General features: G+C 37.3%; 1 protein-coding gene and 2 non-coding genes across 4 annotated transcripts; 2 read left to right on the forward strand and 1 right to left on the reverse strand.

Annotated features, from left to right (window-relative positions):
- Window positions 1-1,222: 1,222 nt before the first annotated feature.
- LOC149116569 (BPTI/Kunitz domain-containing protein-like) lies at window positions 1,223-12,781 on the reverse strand. 2 transcript variants are annotated; one of them, XM_089282369.1, is made up of 9 exons: window positions 12,527-12,781; window positions 11,978-12,175; window positions 10,968-11,138; window positions 10,655-10,854; window positions 8,308-10,125; window positions 6,052-6,136; window positions 5,568-5,665; window positions 2,976-3,747; window positions 1,223-2,646 (listed from the first exon to the last, which is right to left on the reverse strand). In XM_089282369.1, exons 1-5 carry the CDS (start codon window positions 12,579-12,581, stop codon window positions 10,102-10,104), a joined length of 648 nt encoding a protein of 215 aa, XP_089138495.1. In that variant the 5' UTR covers window positions 12,582-12,781; the 3' UTR covers window positions 1,223-2,646; window positions 2,976-3,747; window positions 5,568-5,665; window positions 6,052-6,136; window positions 8,308-10,101. The 2 variants fall into 2 exon arrangements, with proteins under 2 accessions (XP_089138495.1, XP_089138494.1); XM_089282368.1 differs by having other exon boundaries at window positions 2,960-3,747.
- A 2,269-nt stretch (window positions 12,782-15,050) lies between these two features.
- On the forward strand, window positions 15,051-15,132 carry Trnal-uag (transfer RNA leucine (anticodon UAG)). The gene has a single exon. It is a non-coding gene; the product is annotated as a tRNA-Leu (tRNA).
- Window positions 15,133-21,475: 6,343 nt separating this feature from the next.
- Window positions 21,476-21,557, forward strand: Trnal-aag (transfer RNA leucine (anticodon AAG)). Its single transcript has one exon. It is a non-coding gene; the product is annotated as a tRNA-Leu (tRNA).
- The last annotated feature ends 28 nt before the right edge of the window (window positions 21,558-21,585 follow it).

Below are 21,585 nucleotides of genomic sequence, written 5' to 3' on the forward strand. Positions count from 1 at the left end.
CTTGTTGTCCACAATGCCAGTCGAGAAAAAGAACAATCACATTGAAATTGAATAATAAAATTATTATTAGAAGCCTATGCAAGTATTCATGATCAGCAAAAAAAAAAAAAAAAAAATATCGTAATTACCATTCATGCGAGGATGATTTTGCTTATTGCAAACCCTTCCAGCGGGAGGAGACTCCATACAATAGTGAAGATGGCTAAATGTATCTTTGGGGACAAGTTAGAAAACAAAACTTTCCAACTTTTCACATATGTATACTGTTTTGGTATTTGTGAGATTTCATTTGGTAGAGATTCAGGGACTGAGTATATTGTAACCACTGCATTTCAATCAGTCCCCACAACAAAAAAATGTGTACACCTCTTTTGTGTGGGAGTCCCCATGTTAACTAAGGAAGAATATAATGATTAATAACAATGCCTTGTCTTTCTGAATAAGGTAGGAAAGAACAAGAAATGGCACCAAAAAGCACAGAAGACAGTTCTGTTCTGTGATCAAGATTTTTGGTGGCTTCCAAGAAATCCTTGAAATCATGGCTCTATATTTCATAATCACACCATCTTACACCTCGATCTGCTGATGTAATACTAGTACCGGCTAAAACTATTATATCATTCGCAATTTACCTCATGTTGGATTACTTTCATTAGTAACAACATTCCGAAAAATAACTGAGGAGCTCCGCTTTTAGGCTGGCCTAAATCTATATATTATGGCTGACATATGATTTTAACTATCCGAGCTATACATATTTCGTACCTCACACTTCTGTGTTGGAACATTTTTAATTGCTACTTGAATAAATAATTATTTTATTGCGGCAAATCTCAAAGGACACTCTTGTAACACGTTTTTGAATTAATGTCTTCTCTGAAACTAGTAAGCAACTTATTATTCTATTATGGGAAAAGGACAAAACTAGAAAGCTCGCCTTTCTTCTTCGATTTTTCCTTGTTGTATAGTTGTTGTTTTAAGGCATTGCGTCTTATGTTTGTCAGACCGTTCTTGTTTTGTGAAGTGAAACTGATTTCTGTTATTATAAAATCGCTTCTGTATCTTTGTTTTGGTTAGGCTAACAAAAACCTCAAGTGAAATCTTCTTGTTCCTCTTGCTCGGTCCAAGAAAAGTGTAATATATAGATTTAGGCCAGCCTAAAAGCGGAGCTCCTCAGTTATTTTTCGGAATGTTGTTACTAATGAAAATAATCCAACATGTATGAGGTAAATTGCGAATGATTTAATAGTTTCAGCCGGAACTAGTATTACTTCAGCAGATCGAGGTGTAAGATGGTGTGATTATGAAATATAGAGCCACGATTTTAAGGATTTCTGGGAAGCTACCAAAAATCTTGATCACATAACAGAACTGTCTTCTGTGCTTTTTGGTGGCATTTCTTGTTCTTTCCTACCTTATTCAGAAAGACAAGGCATTGTCATTAATCATTATATTCTTCCTTAGTTAACATGGGGACTCCCACACAAAAGAAGTTTACACATTTTTTTGTTGTGGGGACTGATTGAAATGCAGTGGTTACAATATACTCAGTCCCTGAATCTCTACCAAATGAAATCTCACAAAAATACCAAAACAGTATACATATGTGAAAAGTTGGAAAGTTTTGTTTTCTAACTTGTCCCCAAAGATACATTTAGCCATCTTCACTATTGTATGGAGTCTCCTCCTGCTGGAAGGGTTTGCAATAAGCAAAATCACCCTCGCATGAATGGTAATTACAATATTTTTTTTTTTGCTGATCATGAATACTTGCATAGGCTTCTAATAATAATTTTATTATTCAATTTCAATGTGATTTGTTCTTTTTCTCGACTGGCATTGTGGACTACAAGAGCTGCGATTGGGTTCCATTGATTAATTTTGCTATGATTAAATTATACCAAGAATTATCAGTGAGCTAAGAGGAAGTTATATTATGTACATGTATTTTGTCTGCACTACACAACCAAATGCACTCAAAGGTTATGAGGCATAGGTACATTTGTCAGAAGAGCCCAGCATATCCAAGATATGTTTTGATTGACACATCAATTAAGATAATTTACAGCAAAATGGATAAAAAATACATCAATATCCTACATGTACCAAAGCCAGACATGGGGTTATAAGGCAATCGTTTAAACAACAGATTGAAATAATTTATAAATTAGAGAACACTATTTCTACAACAGAATGGAACAAATTAACCTTATCGGACATTGCGAATGGCAAGGCTGTCTGTAGAATGTCACAAATTTCTCAACCCTTTCTTTCTACAAAAATGCTAATCCTGCAACTTTGCTTAAGACCCAGTTCTCCATTTCGTGTTGGCAAAATATCAATTTATGCCATGTCCAATGCAGATTATCACAAAATTGATTTAAAAGCTCAATAAATATCATTTTAAAGCCAAAAAGCCAATTATTTAAATAAACCATGAGTAAATTATCTCTAAGAAAAACTGATTAAATTAACAGGCACTTAAAAATAATTAGTTAATATGTGTTTCTTAATAATGTAATGCAGTGTATCTGTCACAATGTTGCAGCTATGATATTACTACAAACAGGATGGGTTGCAGAACTGAATCTCCAAGTCAGTTTATTCAATGAACTTGGTGCAGAATTTATAATCCCATCAAGTTGTCTGTAAATACAGAGAAACCAAACAAAGCATTACAATCATAAGTAATGAATTACTAAACTCTTTTATATGTACTGTATGAACAGTGTATGTTCCATTAATATTGGGGATCTCTCAGAAGCTGCATCCATGATAAATTAATTTGTTCCCAGATGCATTTGTTTATAGAACTTTTCACAAATTAATATCTCTGTCATAACAGTGACCTCTGTGTTCTCCAACAATTAGCACACAAGAAAAATACACTCAGTAAGATATTGTTTACAATAAAAATCAATGCCTATAAGCAATCATAAGGACCTTAAATTTATATTACCTCAGAAATATCTCACCAGGCCATGGTTGCTTTGAAAATCTTTGATGTTTTAATACAGGCTCCCCATCTGTAACCTGTTCATATATTGACTGACAGGAACAGGCGTGTAATTCCTTTCTTTGATATACAGTGTACTTCATTGTTAGCTGTTTACTGAGTGTTAGTAGTGAATCAAATGCTAGGGGTTGGTACTCCAACTTTCACTGTGGCAGGCTCTGCCCTGAGATACAAAGCAAACTTACATAACTGTTATGAACTTCGCCACTTGCTTTCGAGAGCAAATGCAATTTGCTTCAAACAAGCAACTGGAACATTGAGGGTTACAACAATGTGCACAGTCCCAATCACAGGGTCATCCAGGCTGTTTGGTTGTACATATAACTGTACAACTGTATATGAGTTCAGCTTCCAGAAGAAAATCAGAGTTTGTCAGGATAAATACTGATGTTCTTGCCTACTCAATGAATGAATGTGCAGTTCCAGAAGATATTCACACCCAACACCCATTCATGGCCAGTCTTTAGAAATTCCAAATTAAAGTATCAGGAATCAAGAGCTCTAATAGAGAAAAAACCTCCATGTGGGGTATGAATCTTTTCTTGAAGAAAACAATGTCTGAGAAATCATTAATTACAAAATAATGTTTAAGAAACATCTTACCTTTCAGAGAATTTTGTAATCTACACTGTCTGGCCAGTTCATATACATGTATTTGACAAGTTGACACTGGGCATGTTTGTAAATTTGTGCACTTCAACATCACATTACTATGTAGTAGCACTGGCCAACTAAAAACAAACAGCATAATTTGGTTAATTAATATACACTGTACATTATTAGGTTGAAATATTGGTGTAGATTGTTGCACATCAACAGATACAGAAACTATTTGCACCTGAATCATAATGAGTGAAAAATCGTGCATGAGACATTTGCATGTACATGTAACAGCCCTCCACCTCAGAACCATCACAGATATGATATGATATTTTTAAACTCTCTGAAATTTCAGATTATTCAAGATTAACATATGCACATACATCATCTGGGGCAACCCTAAAACACTGAATTTGGAAACCGAAATCTGGAATCCAGAATCTGGAATCCAGAATCCGGAACCAAAAACCAGAATCTGGAATCCAGATATTATGAATGATGATAGAAATAATTCACTTCAGCAATGTCTAATAAATAAATATGAGCAAAAATCATTTTGTTATTATTTATTTTCTTGGCTTTACTTCAGCCACAGACTGTAATTGCTAAAAAATTATTGACTAGTTCTGAACAACCCTTAGCTATATATCTGGCCCCGTTGTTCAAAAGCTGCATAAAGCTATTCATTCGGTACATCACTATCCAGTCAGGGTTACTGATTTTTTGGGTGGATAGAGTTACTCATAGCCTGCGAGCAGGCTCTAGTATCTGTCTCTAGTGTCTGAGCAGGCTAAATAGGTGTCTAGTGTTTTTCTGCATTGGCATGTCACCAAGAGCCTTCATGCAGCTTTGCCAATCACACCCCCAGCCCAAACACAAGAGCCTGCTCATAGGCTAAGTTACCCATCTTTTGTTCAAGCTGGCCCTGGTGAGAGCCCGCTTCTTGTCTAGATCAAATTGCTCTGAGAAGACTGGTGAGCAGCACATTAACAACAAGCTATTATAGGCTATTGCAGTGAGTTTCTGGCAGTCTTTTAGCATCTTTGAACAGCATGTGGTCTGATCTGTCAGCAAGTGAGAAGCAGACGGAAGTAAGTGTGCAACATTTCTACAAATTGTTTTAATATGATGGCCGCCAAGAATATGAAATGCTGATTTGTCACAGTATGTGTGGAAATTGTGTTAATCTGGAATTGGTCTCGTATCTGTTGGAAAAATCAAATTTCATATTTAGACCAGACGGGTTAGCCCTTGGACTTCGAAATGGGGGGGCGTGACCGTCAATGTACAGGGGGCTGCCACTGATGGATATCCTGTTCTCTATGACATTTTCTATCTTGTTCAGTATGTACTAGACATAAAGGATAAATTTATACTTCCAGTAAATTGAAGATCACTTATTAAACAAAATGGCAATTACCAGCAAGCTTATTTTAGACACTCTCGAGGTGCTTGGAATAAAATTAAGATGCACTTTACTGAGATTCTCATAATCATAGCCCTCACTAAAAATAACAGTTGCACAATTTCAACAGACGGGGAATTTTTGTTTCAAAAAAGGTTAAGTTTGAGGTCCTTTTTACATGGCAGCTTACTTTTTGCAGTCGAAAAGCTAAGCAAAACAATTTTCGCGTACTTGAAGAACTTATTTTCTTTGATTTGCGGATTCCGGTTTCCAGTTTCTGGATTCCGGTTTTTGGTTCCAGATTCCGGATTCCGGTTTCTGGGTTTTAGGTTTGCCCCATATTTAACATATTGTTTGCTTCACATTCAGTTTACACATGGCTGTTATCCAGCATAGGCAGACTTATAAGTTTTCCTTCAAAAATATATTGCAACAACTATTGCCTCTTTCGTTACCTATTCTTGTGATGAAATGACACAAAATTCAAGAACAAGAAGTCATAAGCATAAAACTAACTTACATGGTAGTGCTTACAGTTCCTCTTACCGTCTGCATATGCTGTCCATAAACTGATGCTGCCTGGACAATGTACTCATTATTTTTCTGATCACACCTTTTAAAACGTCACTGTTATATAATTTGTCCTGAAAAAGCAATACATGAAATGTTATGCCTTTGGCACTCACCAAATGCCTTTACAAGATGTATAATGTACACCATATCAACATTCACAATTCTCTTTACTTTCATTGTAACTCTTTTGTGTCATTTTCCCTCACTTGAAGACAGGACTTCCACATTAGGTTATAATTGCCTCTGGAATCTCTATGAATTCACAGGGAGTGATAACAATTAAATCATGACTAATTTTAGCAAAGGATGCATTCAAATGTCAGATTTTAATGCTAAGTTTATACAGTAACTTTACATTACTCTTCGTACATATATATAACCTCTCAATTATTGCACCTATAGACAGAAGGTGTGCTGGGGGAAGAAATGTTCTAAACTCTGAACTTTTCCCCCTTACCTGTAATAGGATGACTATTATGAACTACAGTTTGTAACCAACACCAACATCAGGTTATGTATACACATGTATATTTTGTTGTCGTCTGTAATCATAAAAAAATAAAAATTTAAAATCCCCCATAAAGTTCACACTCAATAACACTGCTACATGTAGCGCTGTTACTGGAAATCAATTTAAGTGAAACTGTTGAAACAGCTCTGCCAAAATTTTTCCTAGCAGTTAAGGCAGGATAACAGAATATACATGTAGCACACAGCAAAGGCTAGAGATACACACATGTTAGTTATCAGTTAGGATTTGGTGAGCTTCTGTGCTGTAGGTATGGTGGAAAATAATAGATTATCAGAAATGAAGGTTCCTGAGACATTTTGACAGCACTGAGAGGAATTAATATATAAATTCACAAAAGAAGGAGAAGTTCTTGCCCTGTCCAGTTCTCTGTAATAAAAATATCATTTACATGAGTCATTTATAATATGTGGTTTGTGTTTAAAGCCGATATAATGCACACTCTGATTCACCAATTCCAGTGCATTATTTACATTTACATGGTATACCTCGGTAAAACCATAAAACATTGCGTGGGACTAAAATAAAAAATATAAAAAATAAAAAGAAATGCCTAATTCATAACAATTTAAAATACTCAACACTAAAACGAATGTAATTCTTTACTTGAAAATTATTCTCCCGTAATGCCCATGGGCCAATTACAGGCAGGCTAAAAAGTCCTAACACAAAGTAAAAGGAAATTAAGAAAACTATTACTTTTTTCCGGAAAATTGTAGCGACTGAAGACAATGAGGGAACACTCTGAGAGTGCATTCTATCAACCTGATGAGATAAAATTTAAGGAGAATAGAGAATTCACGAAGTTATATCACAAACAAATTGGTACAGGACAGGAGAAAGGAAACTGTACAGCCAGGAAGAAACTGAAACTTTCTTCGACCAGCAAAAAAGTATGCATGCACAACAAAGAAAACAGTCAGTGACATTCATTTAATAAGTTAGTAAATAAACAATTAGTGTGAAGAAGAGAGTAAAGAGAGAGAGAGAGAGTGGAGATAGGAGAGCACTCTCTCCAACTAAATTGTGTATATATGTATGTAAAAGTTCTTCTTATTACTGAGAAATGGTCAGGGCAAGAACTTCTATTACACTGTTCAATTTACCGAGTCAATTGGTACTATCTCACTTTTTTGGAACATTTCCATATTAAGTGTAAATACCGCATTGGGGAATAACCTCTTATTAACAAAATACGGTCCATGTACCCCCAACCAAAAGCAATGGCACAAATAACATGAAATAGCCAATCAAAATCAAAGCAGAGCTTTATTTGCAGACAGGATTGCCATGCATAATCGTCTACTCGACATTTTGGACTATATAAGCATTTCACCAAACCGAACTAATTGGACAGACAACAAAATAAAACGAGGAAATCTACATTATAAACACAAGATGCATATCACTACATCTGAGCTCGAGTATCAACAGCAAATCCCTTTTCAATGAACGGTGACCGAATAAAAGAGAGGGTAAAGAAAATTCGTTTAAGCTTGCGGTGTTAAAGTTGAAAAATTATTCACGCTTAAATTTGAATATTACTGAGAGTCTGTATTTTTGCCGACGGCTTAATTTAGCTATGCAGTCATTTCATTGGCAGTAGCTTTACCAGTCTTCAACCAATTTAACCTCGGAATTCACAAAAGCATTTCGCCAAACCGAATAAATTGAACTAACAAAACGAGGAAATCTCCATACTTTGTAATCACAATATGCAAATATTCACATAGGAACAAAAGTAAATTTAGCAAATCCTGTTCGCTTCGGCTTAAAATGGTTTGTAGACCTTTCTTGGTTCAGTTTTCAAGAACAGAAGAACAAATTTTAGCAGTCTACGAAGCGGCAGTGCTAACTAAATCAGAGAAAACTTCAAAACTCGCCCGGCCGTGTTTACAAGTACGATTTTGGTTAAGCTTATTTTTAGATGTGAGGTTATAAGCTTAAATTGACGACGAAAATCGATAGAAAACATAATTTGTTTACAACTTACAGCAACCTCCAAAGCGACCCACGTGTTATTGTTTAGAGACGAGCGAAATTAAAACGATGCAATTTTTAAAATCTCTTACAGCATGGCTTCAAATAAGGAAGACTTTTAATGGATTCCAATTGAAAATAAGCTTATATCGCCGAGGAAACTTGTTAATTTTCATACCAAACGCAACAACAAAAGTCACTTACCGCAAGTTGGCAATTCAGTTCGGCCAGTGTAAATCTTCCAGGCAGAAACTTGCAGCAAAAGTTATGAAGACTAAACTGAAGTTATACTTTCGATAGATCAACGAATCAACCACTTCTTTCCGCTACGTTTAGTGTTTTGCAATTTCTCTAAAACACTCGGGTACGTTTGATTTCCCTAATGTTCATCACCTGACCAAATCAGGTGACTTTTGAATTTTCTTGCACGGCTGCACAGCATCACGTTCGCGCGAATTTTGAACTTGGCCATGGGGAGTTCGGCAGTCTTCTGAATCAATTTGCCGGGTACTTTCGACTCCTTTCTATAGCCCTCGTTAGCTTTGGTTCACGGCATTGTTCGGTATTATTTCACCTCCTTTCTCTAGCCCTTGACTAGCTATAATTCACGGCATTGTTCAGTACTGTTTCGCCTCCTTCCCCAGCGCTGGCCCGCTCAGTCTTTTTCGCGATATTCTTCGCTACTTCTTTGCCTGTTAATTCTTGCTTTCTGTGTTTTGCTTCAGCGCAACCCTGTCTTAAAAATATTAAATCAACCTCCGCTATCGTTTTTCTTTAAAAATCCCGCCAAGAAAAATGGCATTCACCCGCTACCAACTGAGGGTGCATGTCTCTGTCAACCTATTAGCTGGAGTATGGCCGCCATCTTGCGCGACTCCGTCGTCGTCGTCGTCGTCGTCGTCGCCGTCGTGCGTACGCGCCCACGAGCAATACCGCTAGCCATGATAACCATGAGAAAATCAATTCATGGGTTTCCTTTTCTCCCCTATATGGGTATGGGGCTCCGCCGGAGCTCCGCTACAAATGAAACTTATGCGCAAGCGCACCTGCGTAAGGCCTTACGTACTTAAGCATAAATTACTAGGTAGTATTATTTTGATATTTGATAACGATATACAGAGGACAGATTAAGGTTATAAATCTATAGTTCAGTAGAGGATTTAAAAGCAACATTGCGCGCTGGCAGAAGTACAGGAACAGATTTTCCCGATACTGACGACCGATTTTTCCCCCAGGAGAGGATACTCCCATTAATGGAATTGGGAGGTTGTCCTGCTCCAACTGAGTACATATGCATTTCGCACACTGGAGGTAGATAAACAGTAGGGTTACTAACGGGTAAATTGGGTAACCAACGGGTAACTAACTGTCACGTAGGTGTTTAAAAGGCCCTATTCAATTTTTTCGCACAGACGCACCTCACGGTTAAGTCATCCACTGGTTATGCATGTACAAAAGGGATAAAGTGTGCTTGCTATACGAGCATCTGTGAAAGAGATGTCATTTTCTATGGAAGGTGTGTGTAGAGGGTTACCTTTCCTCTGGAAAATGGCATATTCAAAGTGGAATTAAGGGTTTGCACCTCGCGATAGGAGGGGCCTCTGTTTGCAAAACTTTGTTGGGTAGCCCCCTAGCCGGGAGTTCACCAGTTCAAATGGGAGAGCGGCTATACGGGTCTTTAAAAGACCTAAAACAATTTTATTTAACGATTATATAGTACTGGATTATTTCATCTGCCATAAATTGCATTTTGTCAGCCTTGGGGAACACAACGAGATCTGACGATTTCACGTGCATTTTCTGACGAAAGGTTCCGCGTGAGACCTTGGTTTTTGAAAATGACAATGGAATCTCATAATTGGTCTCCTTCTACAAATTTACAACAAGAGTTAAAAAAACAAAACAAAACAAAACAAAACAAAACAACAAAAAAACAAAAAACATTGAAAATGACAAAAATTGAATGCTTCTTCAGGAAGATCGTATTCAGGGGAGACTTCAATTTTCCACAGTTCCTTGGTTCTGAAAATCAAAGAAAGAAACAAATTTAAAAAGCTACAACTTTACTGACGAATTAATTGCGCATCGTGCCTGGCTTATTTTGTATTGTATTATGGTACAAATAGCTGGATCCACATAGTCTAAATATAGCTTAACATTGTGATATTCATCCTTTGTAATTTAAACGTAGTTAACCAATCGCATTAATTTACTTCGTGCCATACTTGGACTGTCCTACAAGCATAGATTTTATTCACCTAATTGAGCAGCACGAAAATGGGCCAATTAGCTCATTACGATCACACAATCCGGCAGCTCTCTCCATGGAAAGGTTGAAACCCTAGAACGGATTATCCTCCAAAACATTTCATGAGGCCTAGCTTGTGTTTACGAAACTCATTAATATACTCGAACAAAGGCACACAGACAATAGGAGAGGAAAGTGTCTGTGAAGCACTTGAACATTATAAAGCACAAGGCCAGCTTCGGCCTCATTCTCTGGTATTTCCAACTAAAAACGAAAAAAGAACGACACGTGGTTTTCACTTACAAGACAATAGTTATTGCATTCTCCAAGGCTCTTGAAGTTATTTCTGTTCCCTTGGCACCCGCCATAGGCGAACCGCTGACATCGTCCCGTGCTTATGTTGTAGAAGTACCTAACGAAATATCCTCTACATGGTCCTGTCTCCTTAGGCAAGTAACAGGCTGCTGCTAATTTGACCGATGAAATAACGTTTAATTCATTACCTGCAAAACAAATCATTTCATAAAATTTGATCAAATTTCATAATTGCAATTGGAATATTATTCCATATAGGCGTTTTGTTGGTTCTCAAGGGGGTGCAAGAACAGAAACTTACCCACACAAGTATTATAACACTGAGACTTGATCCAGAATTTGTTTTTGTTTCCAAAGCAACCGCCATAGATAAAACGCTCGCAAGTTCCAGTGCAAGCGTTGTAATAATAAACCGGGAAATATCCATTGCATGGTCCCGGCTCCATAGGTAATGAACACCTAGGCAGGGCGTCTAAAGAAAAGAAAACAACGACAATCATTGCACAATATCCTCTTTGCTACGTATGTAATGGACTTTTTTAACTTGGGTGTTGTTGTTTGTTTGTTTGTTTTCCATTACAGACCACGTAAAATTCTCCAGGAAATTGTTCTTTCGTCTATTTCAATTTTTTTCATTCATATATATACACGACTGTTTGAGAATTTGAAAGCAAAAATTCTCAAGAGTACCATTACGTGGTCTGAAATGGGACAACAAACCGCCCAAGCTAAGAAGGCGTATAAGCCCTTTTCAGCTATGGGTCACGGAGTTTGTTTATAATCTGTCTCTGATAATAAAAACTTTTTCATGCCTGAATATAATACTTACTTTCTAGTTAAAAGAGACTTGTAACTTTCGATCGTTTAATAATTATTTGAGATTTATCTCTTTTCTTGAAATCCGCCCAGTGACTCTCGCAATTCAGTGTACTTATGGTCATCTTCCTCGTTATCATCACGTAAATCTTTTATTTTCTACTTTGGATAATGCACGTAGAATCAAGTAAATCTGCACGAATTAACCTACTGGGGGTATAATGAATGTCGGTACTTTTTGTCGATTTGAATACCAGGAGAAATTAGAAGATTGTCATTTCTTAATTATAGTTTAGAAGTTAAACGCCTTAATATCTAATCGGATAAATATAAGTTGCTTTTGTTAATCTGGATTAAAGAAAGAGCAGGCTGAATATCACAATGTTTAGAGCCCTAGCTGACGATCTTTATGTTCTCTGGGAGCACTTAGCCCGTTAGCTTTCAGTTTCTTCCACTATCTTCTGAGTAATGTTAATGAAGCAAAACTTTACTTACTTGGACACTTCATTTGGCAATCTCTGTGAGACATAAAATTGTTTTCGTTCCCTTGGCAGCCCCCGTAAATGAACTCCTTGCAGTGACCCATCTTCTTGTCAAAATAGTATCTTCTGAAAGCAGCTCTGCATGGCCCCGAGTCTTCGGGAAGGAGGCAGGCCTCGTCCAAATTCGAACAATATTTCGCAGCATCCAAACCTATCAATTATGAGAGTAACAGAAATGAGTCGTTTTTATCAGTAAGTCACGCAAATGCAATAAATTAAAGAAAATAACTCGTTCAGACAACTAGAAACCGATCCGGAAATAAATTTCGCGTTTTGCAAATAATTGATGTCAGAGCAAAAGCAATTCTAACGACTTGTTTTCAGTTAATCAGTGTAACGTTCTTTGGAGTTGACAATGCGCTGAAGCCGCAGATCAATTCAGTTCTCGCAGGTTCTTATAAAAGGAAGCGAAACTACTTCTGCTTCCGTTTTATTCTGGAATTGAAAACATGGAAAAGCAGTTAAGGTTAGAAAGTACAAAGTTGCCTATTGAGATGCATACCTGAGTAGAGGAGGAGGACGAAGATGTGCATTGCAATATTTCTAGCGAACTTCATGCTGCTTTTGGGCAAAGTTTCTCCGATTTACACAAAGACAACTGTGACCTGTAACGTGTGTGAGGTACTAACTGTCTGGAACTGAAGTTACGAGATTTGTATCTTATCAGGTAAGCGAACATCAGCGTCATTCAAGTAAGCATAATTGTTAAATCCTCGCCTACCAACCGGTTTCCGTGACAGCAACATGCGGTTTAAGTTTCGCTGGTCAGAAACTTCAATCCTAAGCTACTACAGTGACGCAATAAAGCTGAGGTATCAAATTTATAATGATAGTAAATTAAGTAAAATCCTTCTTTCCTTTTATTTCGTAACTTCCGTGATGCTTATAACATACCACTTGGTGAAATCTAGAATTTAAGCTGGGATTATGTTAACATTTAAGAGTTACTTAACGATGTTTTCAATTATACGAGGTAAGCTTCTTTTCAAGGTAGAGAAGGAAACAAATTATGTGCAAACTGACAGTTTTCGTAATTACTAAACACGACAAAGGTCACAGTGACCATGAACTAAAAAAAGCCTAGTTCTCGTCTGCCTTTTTAATTATTTTCCTACTACAACAGCAAACCAATGACAACACATTCATTTATTGATGTCAGTTGTTCTGTGCATAACAGTCCACATTTTAAATATAATTCACAAGTGACTTTGTTTTACTTGATTTCTTCCATCAGATAAATGCAGAACATTTAATTTTACTTCTTTGGCTTCTTTTGATGGTTTAAGATTTTTGAATTAAAAGAGGCAAGGTAGTGTGACCTCTTACAAGCCAAAGAGTAAATTTTCTCTTAAATTCCAACATAAAAGAAACTTCCATTTTGAACCACTAAGCAATCGGACAGGACTGATTTTTCATAGTCCGGACGTGTTATTTGTCCAAACTGCTAAAACTTTTATTTATTTCATCTGGACAAACAGGGAAGTAACATTGATTTACCATAATCACAGAAACGTGACTTTTTTCGTTGTTTGTTGAGAACTAGGCGTAGGATAGCTGGCCAGCATATGTAATACGTGCTCCCTGTCTTGTTCTAGTAGCCAGGGTATGTGGCAAAAAATAACATTAAAGTGTAAAGTTAAATTCTAATTGTTTGAGGGGGCGAAATTTGACGTTCTGGATGTCATGATCAGTAGTCTCTAAGTCACGTTCTATATCATCGCATTACAGCTTAGTGACATACTCCGCGGTTTTAGCGAGGGGCACTGAAAATAATACGTCCTCAAAAACAACTAAGACTACGTATCTGTCTGCCTGACCTCATGATATACGTGACTCACGGGAGTGTCCTTTTTGGAAAATGCTCTGATTTAAACATTTACTTCGCTGTAACTTAAAGCAACTTTAATTTATCCCTTATTCTTAGCTGATGTCCATCCCTGACTGCAATTTTAGTAATTTCACTTTTCTTTCATCTCAAAGAGCTTACCATTTGCTAGAACTGACCAGTGGAACCAGGCCGTCTGTAAATAAAAAAGTCTTAGTTCTAAGGATCGTTAGAACTGGTTCTGGCCGAATTGGCCTTGCTCGTGGAATAGCTGAAGAATTTTAAACCGCTCAGCTCTCTCGCTCCACCGAGAAACTCAGGAGGTGATGATATTGACCACCCCGGCCTGAACGATCTATGAATAAATTTGTCGCCGGGTGCATCAGTTTTTATACCGGACAGATGGTAGGATTAACAGCCACATCAGAAGTTCGCGGTATTCGTTTTCTCGCTTTTATCTTGTTTCACGACGGATATAAACTGTAAGCAAGTTTAATATCTGTATCATTCTGGGAAGCGTATCGCATGGGTAATCTCGTCCCGTTCGCGCTTTCGTTTTTGGGAATTATTCTCTTTTCTTTTTCCCTGTCGCTCTCTCTTTTTTCTTTCTCTCTCTTTCTCTCCTTTCTCTTTCTCTCTCTCTCTCTCTCTCTCTCTCTCTCTCTCTCTCTCTCTCTCTCTCTCTCTCTCTTTCTTTCTTCCTTTCTTTCTTTTTTTCTTTCTCTCTTTCTTTCTCTCTTTCTTTCTTTCTTTCTTTCTTTCTTTCTTTCTTTTTTCTTTTTTTATTTCTCTCTCTCTTTCTTTCTTTCTCTCTTTTTCTCTTCTTCTTTTCAGTTTTTCTTTTTGTTTGTTGCTATCAAGTTAGATACATTTGTACATATTCATTGCCAATATAATTAATTAGAAGAAAATGCGTATAACGGCTCCGAAGCACATCGTATTGGAACATTAGCTACTAGATGGAACACAAAAAAAATATATCCCAATGTCGTCCTCTCCATCTTCCTAAAAGAGAGTTTTGGCCTCAACTTACCATCTAAAAAAAAAAAAATTGTTCGCGGAATGCGTTATGAATATGGTTCAGTCATGAGTCAAGCGGAGGAAACCAAGCAGACCTGCTTTTCACCTTTAACCCGTCAGTACTGATAAATGATAAGAGCCCCTAGACTTGCAATGCTTTGGACCAATATTATGAGCATCTGGTGGCGTGGCCGAGTGGTCTAAGGCGCTGGTTTTAGGCACCAGTCTCTTCGGAGGCGTGGGTTCGAATCCCACCGCTGCCAAATTTCGTTTTTGCATCATGAGTACCCTAATTATTTACAGTTCGATTTAAGGCTAATACGAAACTATAGCTATTTTATTAACTATGAATAGCGGCACTTGTCTTGTCGATCATACAATATTTCGTACTTATCTACAATACTAGAACAAGCCATGCTGATCTGGGTCACCAAGACTTAAAAATCAACTGTAACCAATAACTCAGCTGTTCTAATGAAATGCAAACTTGTTAGAATTGCTTGGCCCTCCATATCTGGTAGCGTGACCGAGCGGTCTAAGGCGCTGTTTTAAGGCACCAGTCTCTTGGAGGCGTGGGTTCAAATCCCACCGCTGCCAAGTTTCTTTATTTGCAGTGTGCGTCATGATAGGCCGACTAAAACCACGCGGGATGTTGGGAGATTACGTGAAAAGCTTGTAAACCTCCAGCCGTTAGCCGAGTGATTTGCAAGCTTTTTGAGTATTGTCCCAACATCTTATGTGGTTTATTGCGCCGTTAAAGCCATAGAAAGAGTGATTTATTGTCTTTATTAAATACTATGGAACATTTTTGTCAAAGAGTAGAAAATTTATCGTACTTTAGAGACCAAGCTGCTTATTCTCACGGCAATGTTATGAAAAAATGCGGCAAACCAACGACAGAAGCTGAAAGAATGAAAGCATAGACTCAGCGCAGTACAGAAGATCCGCAAAGCAAAGCGACGGAAACATTTCGCGTTATAAATGGTTTAGCAAAGGAAAGGAAAAGAAAAGGTTATCGATGAAAGACAGAGAGTGCATTAGTGCATTAATAGTACAAACTTCATAGGCTTGTCAAGACCTTAGCGAAGTTATTCAACGATAACTTTAAAAAGTTTTGCAAATGGAATAAAGGTTAGTTCTAAAAGCGCTGCTTTGGAAATTTCTTTACTTATGTTGAAGGCTATGAAGTCCGTGTTTCTCTGTATTTTGCTGAATGATCAGCTGTTACTTGAGAGCCTAATGGGAACTAAATTCATCGTTAACTCGAAAGAAATCTTTTACCATCTTTTTTGATTACCCAAATTGATCAGTCATGCCCAGCTGTAATATATCAGAACTACGTCTTCCACAGACCGTTGCAAGCACTCTTTCTTCTAAACTCAAGCGTAAACAGAATCGGCTTTAAATTTTTGCCCTGTTGTTCTGAACAAAACGCTCAGTATATGTTGAATTAAACGCTATTCGTAGTTTTGATATCACAGCCAGGGAAAGCCGAAAATATGGATAAAGCTTATGTTCTCGCTAGTATTCTGAGTCTCCAGTTCTGTTGCAGTGCTGTCTGAAATCACTGCAGGCGTTTATCGGTACAATAAAGGTAGATGTTTTCACCAATCAAAGCGCGCGTAATATTTCAGTCACTATAAATGTGAAAAAAAGATAAAAAGCTCTTTTTGCTATGAAAATCCCATAATAAAAAGCACCATCAGCCTTAACCCTTGGACATACAAGGTAATTCATACCTCTAGCGTGGTACAAACAGAGGGGGAGGGGATTGATGGAACCAGCTCTCCCCCCCCCCCCCCCTTCTGGGATTTCGTTCTGTTAGAGCACGGCGAAATAAATTTACATTGATTAGATAACCCTGAGCTTCCTCTACAAGATGATACCATTTTTTGAAGGTTGTGACATCATATGACGTCAAATGACGTCTTTTGACCCGGCATTTCGGATCCGCCATCTTGGATTTCATGGTTATTTAAAAAGTCAAAAACTACCAGAAATTAATGCAAAATCAAGCCACAATACTTTTGAAACGTACGAATTCGCGAGTTTCGACAAGGTGACGAAGAAAACTAAAAAAAATACAGAATTGTGTCAAAAAAATTTGTGGCCAAAGCTACATGAAATTTGATGGTTGCCATGGCAACGTCAAAAAATGATAGACACACAATTGACAAAATAAAATTTCTGCAGAGGATGAATGAACAGCAACTGAAAGTTTCAGCCCCTCAGAGTAAATTGTTTTCTCAAAAATTTGAAAAAAACCTTATGGGGGCGTTTCATACCTGGTAGCGTGGTCAGACGAGGCAGAAACTTGTTTTTAGGAGAGTGGAGAGGACAACATTTGGATATGTTCGAATTGTTGTGTCTTTCTAGGAGGAATTAATTTGGCGACAAATTCTGAATACGATGTGTTCCGGAGCATTATACGAATTAAATTTTAACTTGTCCTAGCATTCGCATGTATTCTTGTGTTTTGTATCATAATCACCGTGCAAAAAGATATTACGAACTCACGCCCTTGAAGAGACTGGTGCCTTACACCACTAACAAAAATGGTTACAAATTGATCACGGAGTGTCACGAATATGGATCACGATATCTGCCATGACTCATGGGCGTAATAATAATAATAATAATAATAATAATAATAATAATAATAATAATAATAATAATAATAACTTTATTTAAGTGCCAAATGTATCTAGCGCTATTTAATGTGCTAACTAGGGACACTGTAAATAAATAAACAAATATTTGAAATATAACATAAACTATTTAAAGCGATGTTCTGAGAGTGTCGAGAATCGGAAGTCAGTCACGAAAAATCGATTTTTCTTTTATTCCGCCAAAACATACCTTTGGGTTAAATTATTCAAGGAAAAATAGTTTAAAGTTCCAACTATTTATTTTACGGCCAAAATTTAAGAAAGTTCGAAATTTGCATATAATGGCGGTTTTCGCGGCTTAAAATGTTCAGAATTTCACGCTTCTTTACGAAAAGAGCGGGAGCGTAAAAACAATCCTACGAAATCAAAACTTGGCCAAAATATTATTTCATTCTCATACTTTAAAATTGTGTAATAAGTTTCTTGAAGTTTTGTTTGTAGCTTTGTAACGAAGGGTATTTGTACAGCCGCCATTTGTGTCTCTTAGCAAGGAACAAATAAAGGCCAACTTTGACTAGTATAAATGGCCTCTGGTATATATCATTTCGTCAAAATATCTACATTTTAGGAAACCTTGGTTATTGTTTTTTTAACCCGAAAAGTTGTAGCTCTGGGAATTAAAATCTTCTCCGTCAGTAAAAATAAAATGTTAAAGCATGTAAGCGAGTTCAAATTTATGCAAATCACAAGGTTATTCTTTGGAAGTCAGCGGTTTTAAACAGGAAACAACGACTCACCGTTACTTACGTTCCATCTGCTGCTATAGAAAATATTTTAACTTCCCAGTGTCCTTGTGAGCTGTTCTGTAAAATATTTTCAGTAAAGCAGCGAGTATAAACGGCCATAAAATTCGATAAGGTCGACAATGTTTATATTTGAGATGAGACTGCGTGGCACACACAGTCTTGGCTGTTTTCATCGTCTTGCTCAGTCGAGAGTCCTTTAAAAATATGATAGAATATTCGCTTCAAACCGTAACAAATTAGTTTCTCATATCCATATGCCTCATGTCGACTAATGAGTAAATAAATCAGTCCCCGTACACTGAATGAACAACTCGACTGACCTCTGAGGTCAGGAGGTCACCTGATATGTCATTATGTTACTTTTCCCCGGTTTCACATTACACGCGTAACGCCGTATTGAACATCACGGTATTTAGTTGAATTCCGGTGTACAAAATCTCTTTAAAGACATTTCGATTTAAAAAGGAAATTGAAAAAGCAACATTTTGACATAATTGTTAGCTTCTAAGATATCGTTCATAGATGCATGATATCCTGAAATAATTTCAACACTGGATTGATCTCTTTGATGTCAACATGATTTATAGTTTTGCGCTTAGTAACATTTGGCACACATCTAAACGTGCGCAAAGATTAATACTCAAAAATAAGAAACCGTTTATCTGCAAGAAAAGCTGGACCGCCGAAGATAATAATGTTTTAAATTCTGCATGTTTTTTATTCGAGTAACGCAAGCTACCTGCTTTCAGTAACGCTTTGTGTTGCTTAGCAAAAGTGACAAACTTACTGTATGAAAATAAAGGCTTAGTTACATTTGTTTCATTCTTTTATTTTTCTAATCTGAAATTTATATAGCCTTAAGATTTTTCTTCCAAATTTACCGTTCAATTTCCTATCCCGGCCATATTTGAAGACATTCCTTCTCATTTGATTACTGTAAAACTTTACAATCACATATCTTGAGGAGGTTCAATATTTCCCTGTGTCGTTGAAGGCGTCAGAAAAGTTTCAGACATTTATTATTTAATTGTTGAAGCTGTACTCTTAATGGTTTTAAGTTGCGGTTGTTAATGCAAATCGAACATGTTCACTTCCTCGCAAAGTTATTGCGATATCTGTCAAGAGCAGCATGACATTTTGTGTGAAAAATTAAACAAACATTTAATACATGATCCTCAGTTACAGCAGCACAGAGTTAATCCGTTTTAATGGTAATATGGCTTTTTTAAGTATGTCCAGGTAGATTCTTTTAAGGCGAACAGGCTTGGGTGGCACTTCAAAATCCGTTTTTCCGTTCCTACTTTCTCTTCTCTAATATATGCCTGCTCGCAGGCTAGTGCCTCTCAATACAAATGCAGATTGCATTCTGCTTTCGGGAGTATTAGCCGTCACGATCGACTTTTGAAATTACTTTTCTTGGGAGTGGGTTGGGGGAGGATTAGCGCTACTTCTAAAACCTAATCATAACAGCAAAATTGAGCGTCATAAGAAACTGAAATGACTAAAACACAGAAACACAGGCTGTGTCGTATTAGTTAGCAAAGGCTGTTGATATACGAGCAGCGAGAGCGATGCTTATTTTTTTCGCGTGAGATTCGCGTATTCAGATCGTTCCTTTCGTGCCTCTAAATAACGCATTCACTGCCAAGGACATCATTTATTTCCACTTATTAGTCCGTGTAACTGACGATGTGTGGATACCTGACCCGGATAGTCGCTGCTTTAAAAACCACAGGCGGTGGTGCTATCCAGTGAGATCTTTGCCTCCTTTGACTCACATTCGATATTTTTAACTGTAAACCCCTGTAGACCATGCTGAATTTTCAAAATCAGGTCGTTTTCTACACGCTTTATCTCTGAAACAAATACGGTGGCCCCCATTTATTTTTGCATTTCTGACACAAGTAACTCATCATCTGACTGCCGTAAAAATTGAGAAAAAATCTATCGACTGGAAAATTTTCGCCCGAGCGTCCTTAAAATTTGCATAAAATTAAACTCGCTTACATTCCGTAACATTTTATTTTACTGACGGAGAACATTTTAATTCTCAGAGCTACAACTTTTCGGGTGAAAAAAAAAATTACCAAGGTTTCCTAAAATGTAGATATTTTGACGAAATGATATATACCAGAGGCCATTTATACTAGTCAAAGTTGGCCTTTATTTGTTCTTTGCCAAGAGACATAAATGGCGGCTGTACAAAATACCCTTCGTTACAAGGCTGCAAACAAAACTTCAAGAAACTTATTACACGATTTTAAAGTATAAGAATGAAATAATATTTGCGCCAAGTTTTGTTTTCGTATGATTGTTTTTACTCCCCCACTATTTTCGTAAAGAAGCGTGAAATTCTGAACATTTTAAGCCGCGAAAACCGCCATCATATGCAAATTTCGAACTTTCTCAAAATGGCCGTAAAATAAATAGTTGGAGCTTTAAACTATTTTTCCATGAATAAGTTCACCCAAAGGTATGTTTTGGCGAAGTAAAAGAAAAATCGATTTTGGTGACTGTCTTCTGATTTTCGACACTCTCAGAAAATCACTCGTAAGAATCCCAACTGGTTGCAGGCTGACCAGTTGGCTATTTACACAACGCGGTCGAGGAGTTGAACTCGGGGCTATCGAGAACAGATCTAGATAGCGGTAGGATGTGGAGGATTTGAACCAGGGACCTCCAGATTTCAAATCCAGCGCCCTAAAACACTCGGCCACGCGTGGCCGAGTGGTGTAAGGCGCTGGTTTAAGGCTCCAGTCTTTTCAGAGGGGTGGGTTTAAATCCCACTGCTGCCAAGTTTAATTTTTGCACCATGAGTACCTGGATCGTAGCTCGATTTAAGAGTTAACGTTTTCTTTAGCTATAACTAGTGGCACTTTTATTGTCTTAAGCCCGGCTAACAGGATTACGCTTTTGTATCTTACTCATTAAAAAATATAATAGGCGATTTCCGAGCTCGCTTGTGCCTTTCGAAACGAGTCTTCGTGCAAAAACCTTTTATATAGGTGAAACTCATTTTATATGGATGGTTTCGCATGAAGACTTGCTTTGACACAGAGGCGAAAGGTACCTCGGAAACTGCCGATTTCTTCTGGATTTCCTTTGCTCGCTCTACTGCACTAAAATCAACTGTAATAATTTTAACTTGTCACAAAGTCGTTACATTTAAAAATATTTAACGCTTCTTGTCCGGTAGCGTGGCCGAGCGGTCTAAAGCGCTGGTTTAAGGTACCAGTCTCTTCGGAGGCGTGGGTTCGAATCCTACCGCTGCCAGGATTACCTTTTTTATTGTGATTATGAT

The sequence above is a fragment of the Orbicella faveolata genome, unplaced genomic scaffold, assembly GCF_042242905.1.
Source record: "Orbicella faveolata isolate gen_17 unplaced genomic scaffold, um_ofav_v1 contig_12, whole genome shotgun sequence".
NCBI classification, from domain to species: domain Eukaryota; kingdom Metazoa; phylum Cnidaria; class Anthozoa; order Scleractinia; family Merulinidae; genus Orbicella; species Orbicella faveolata.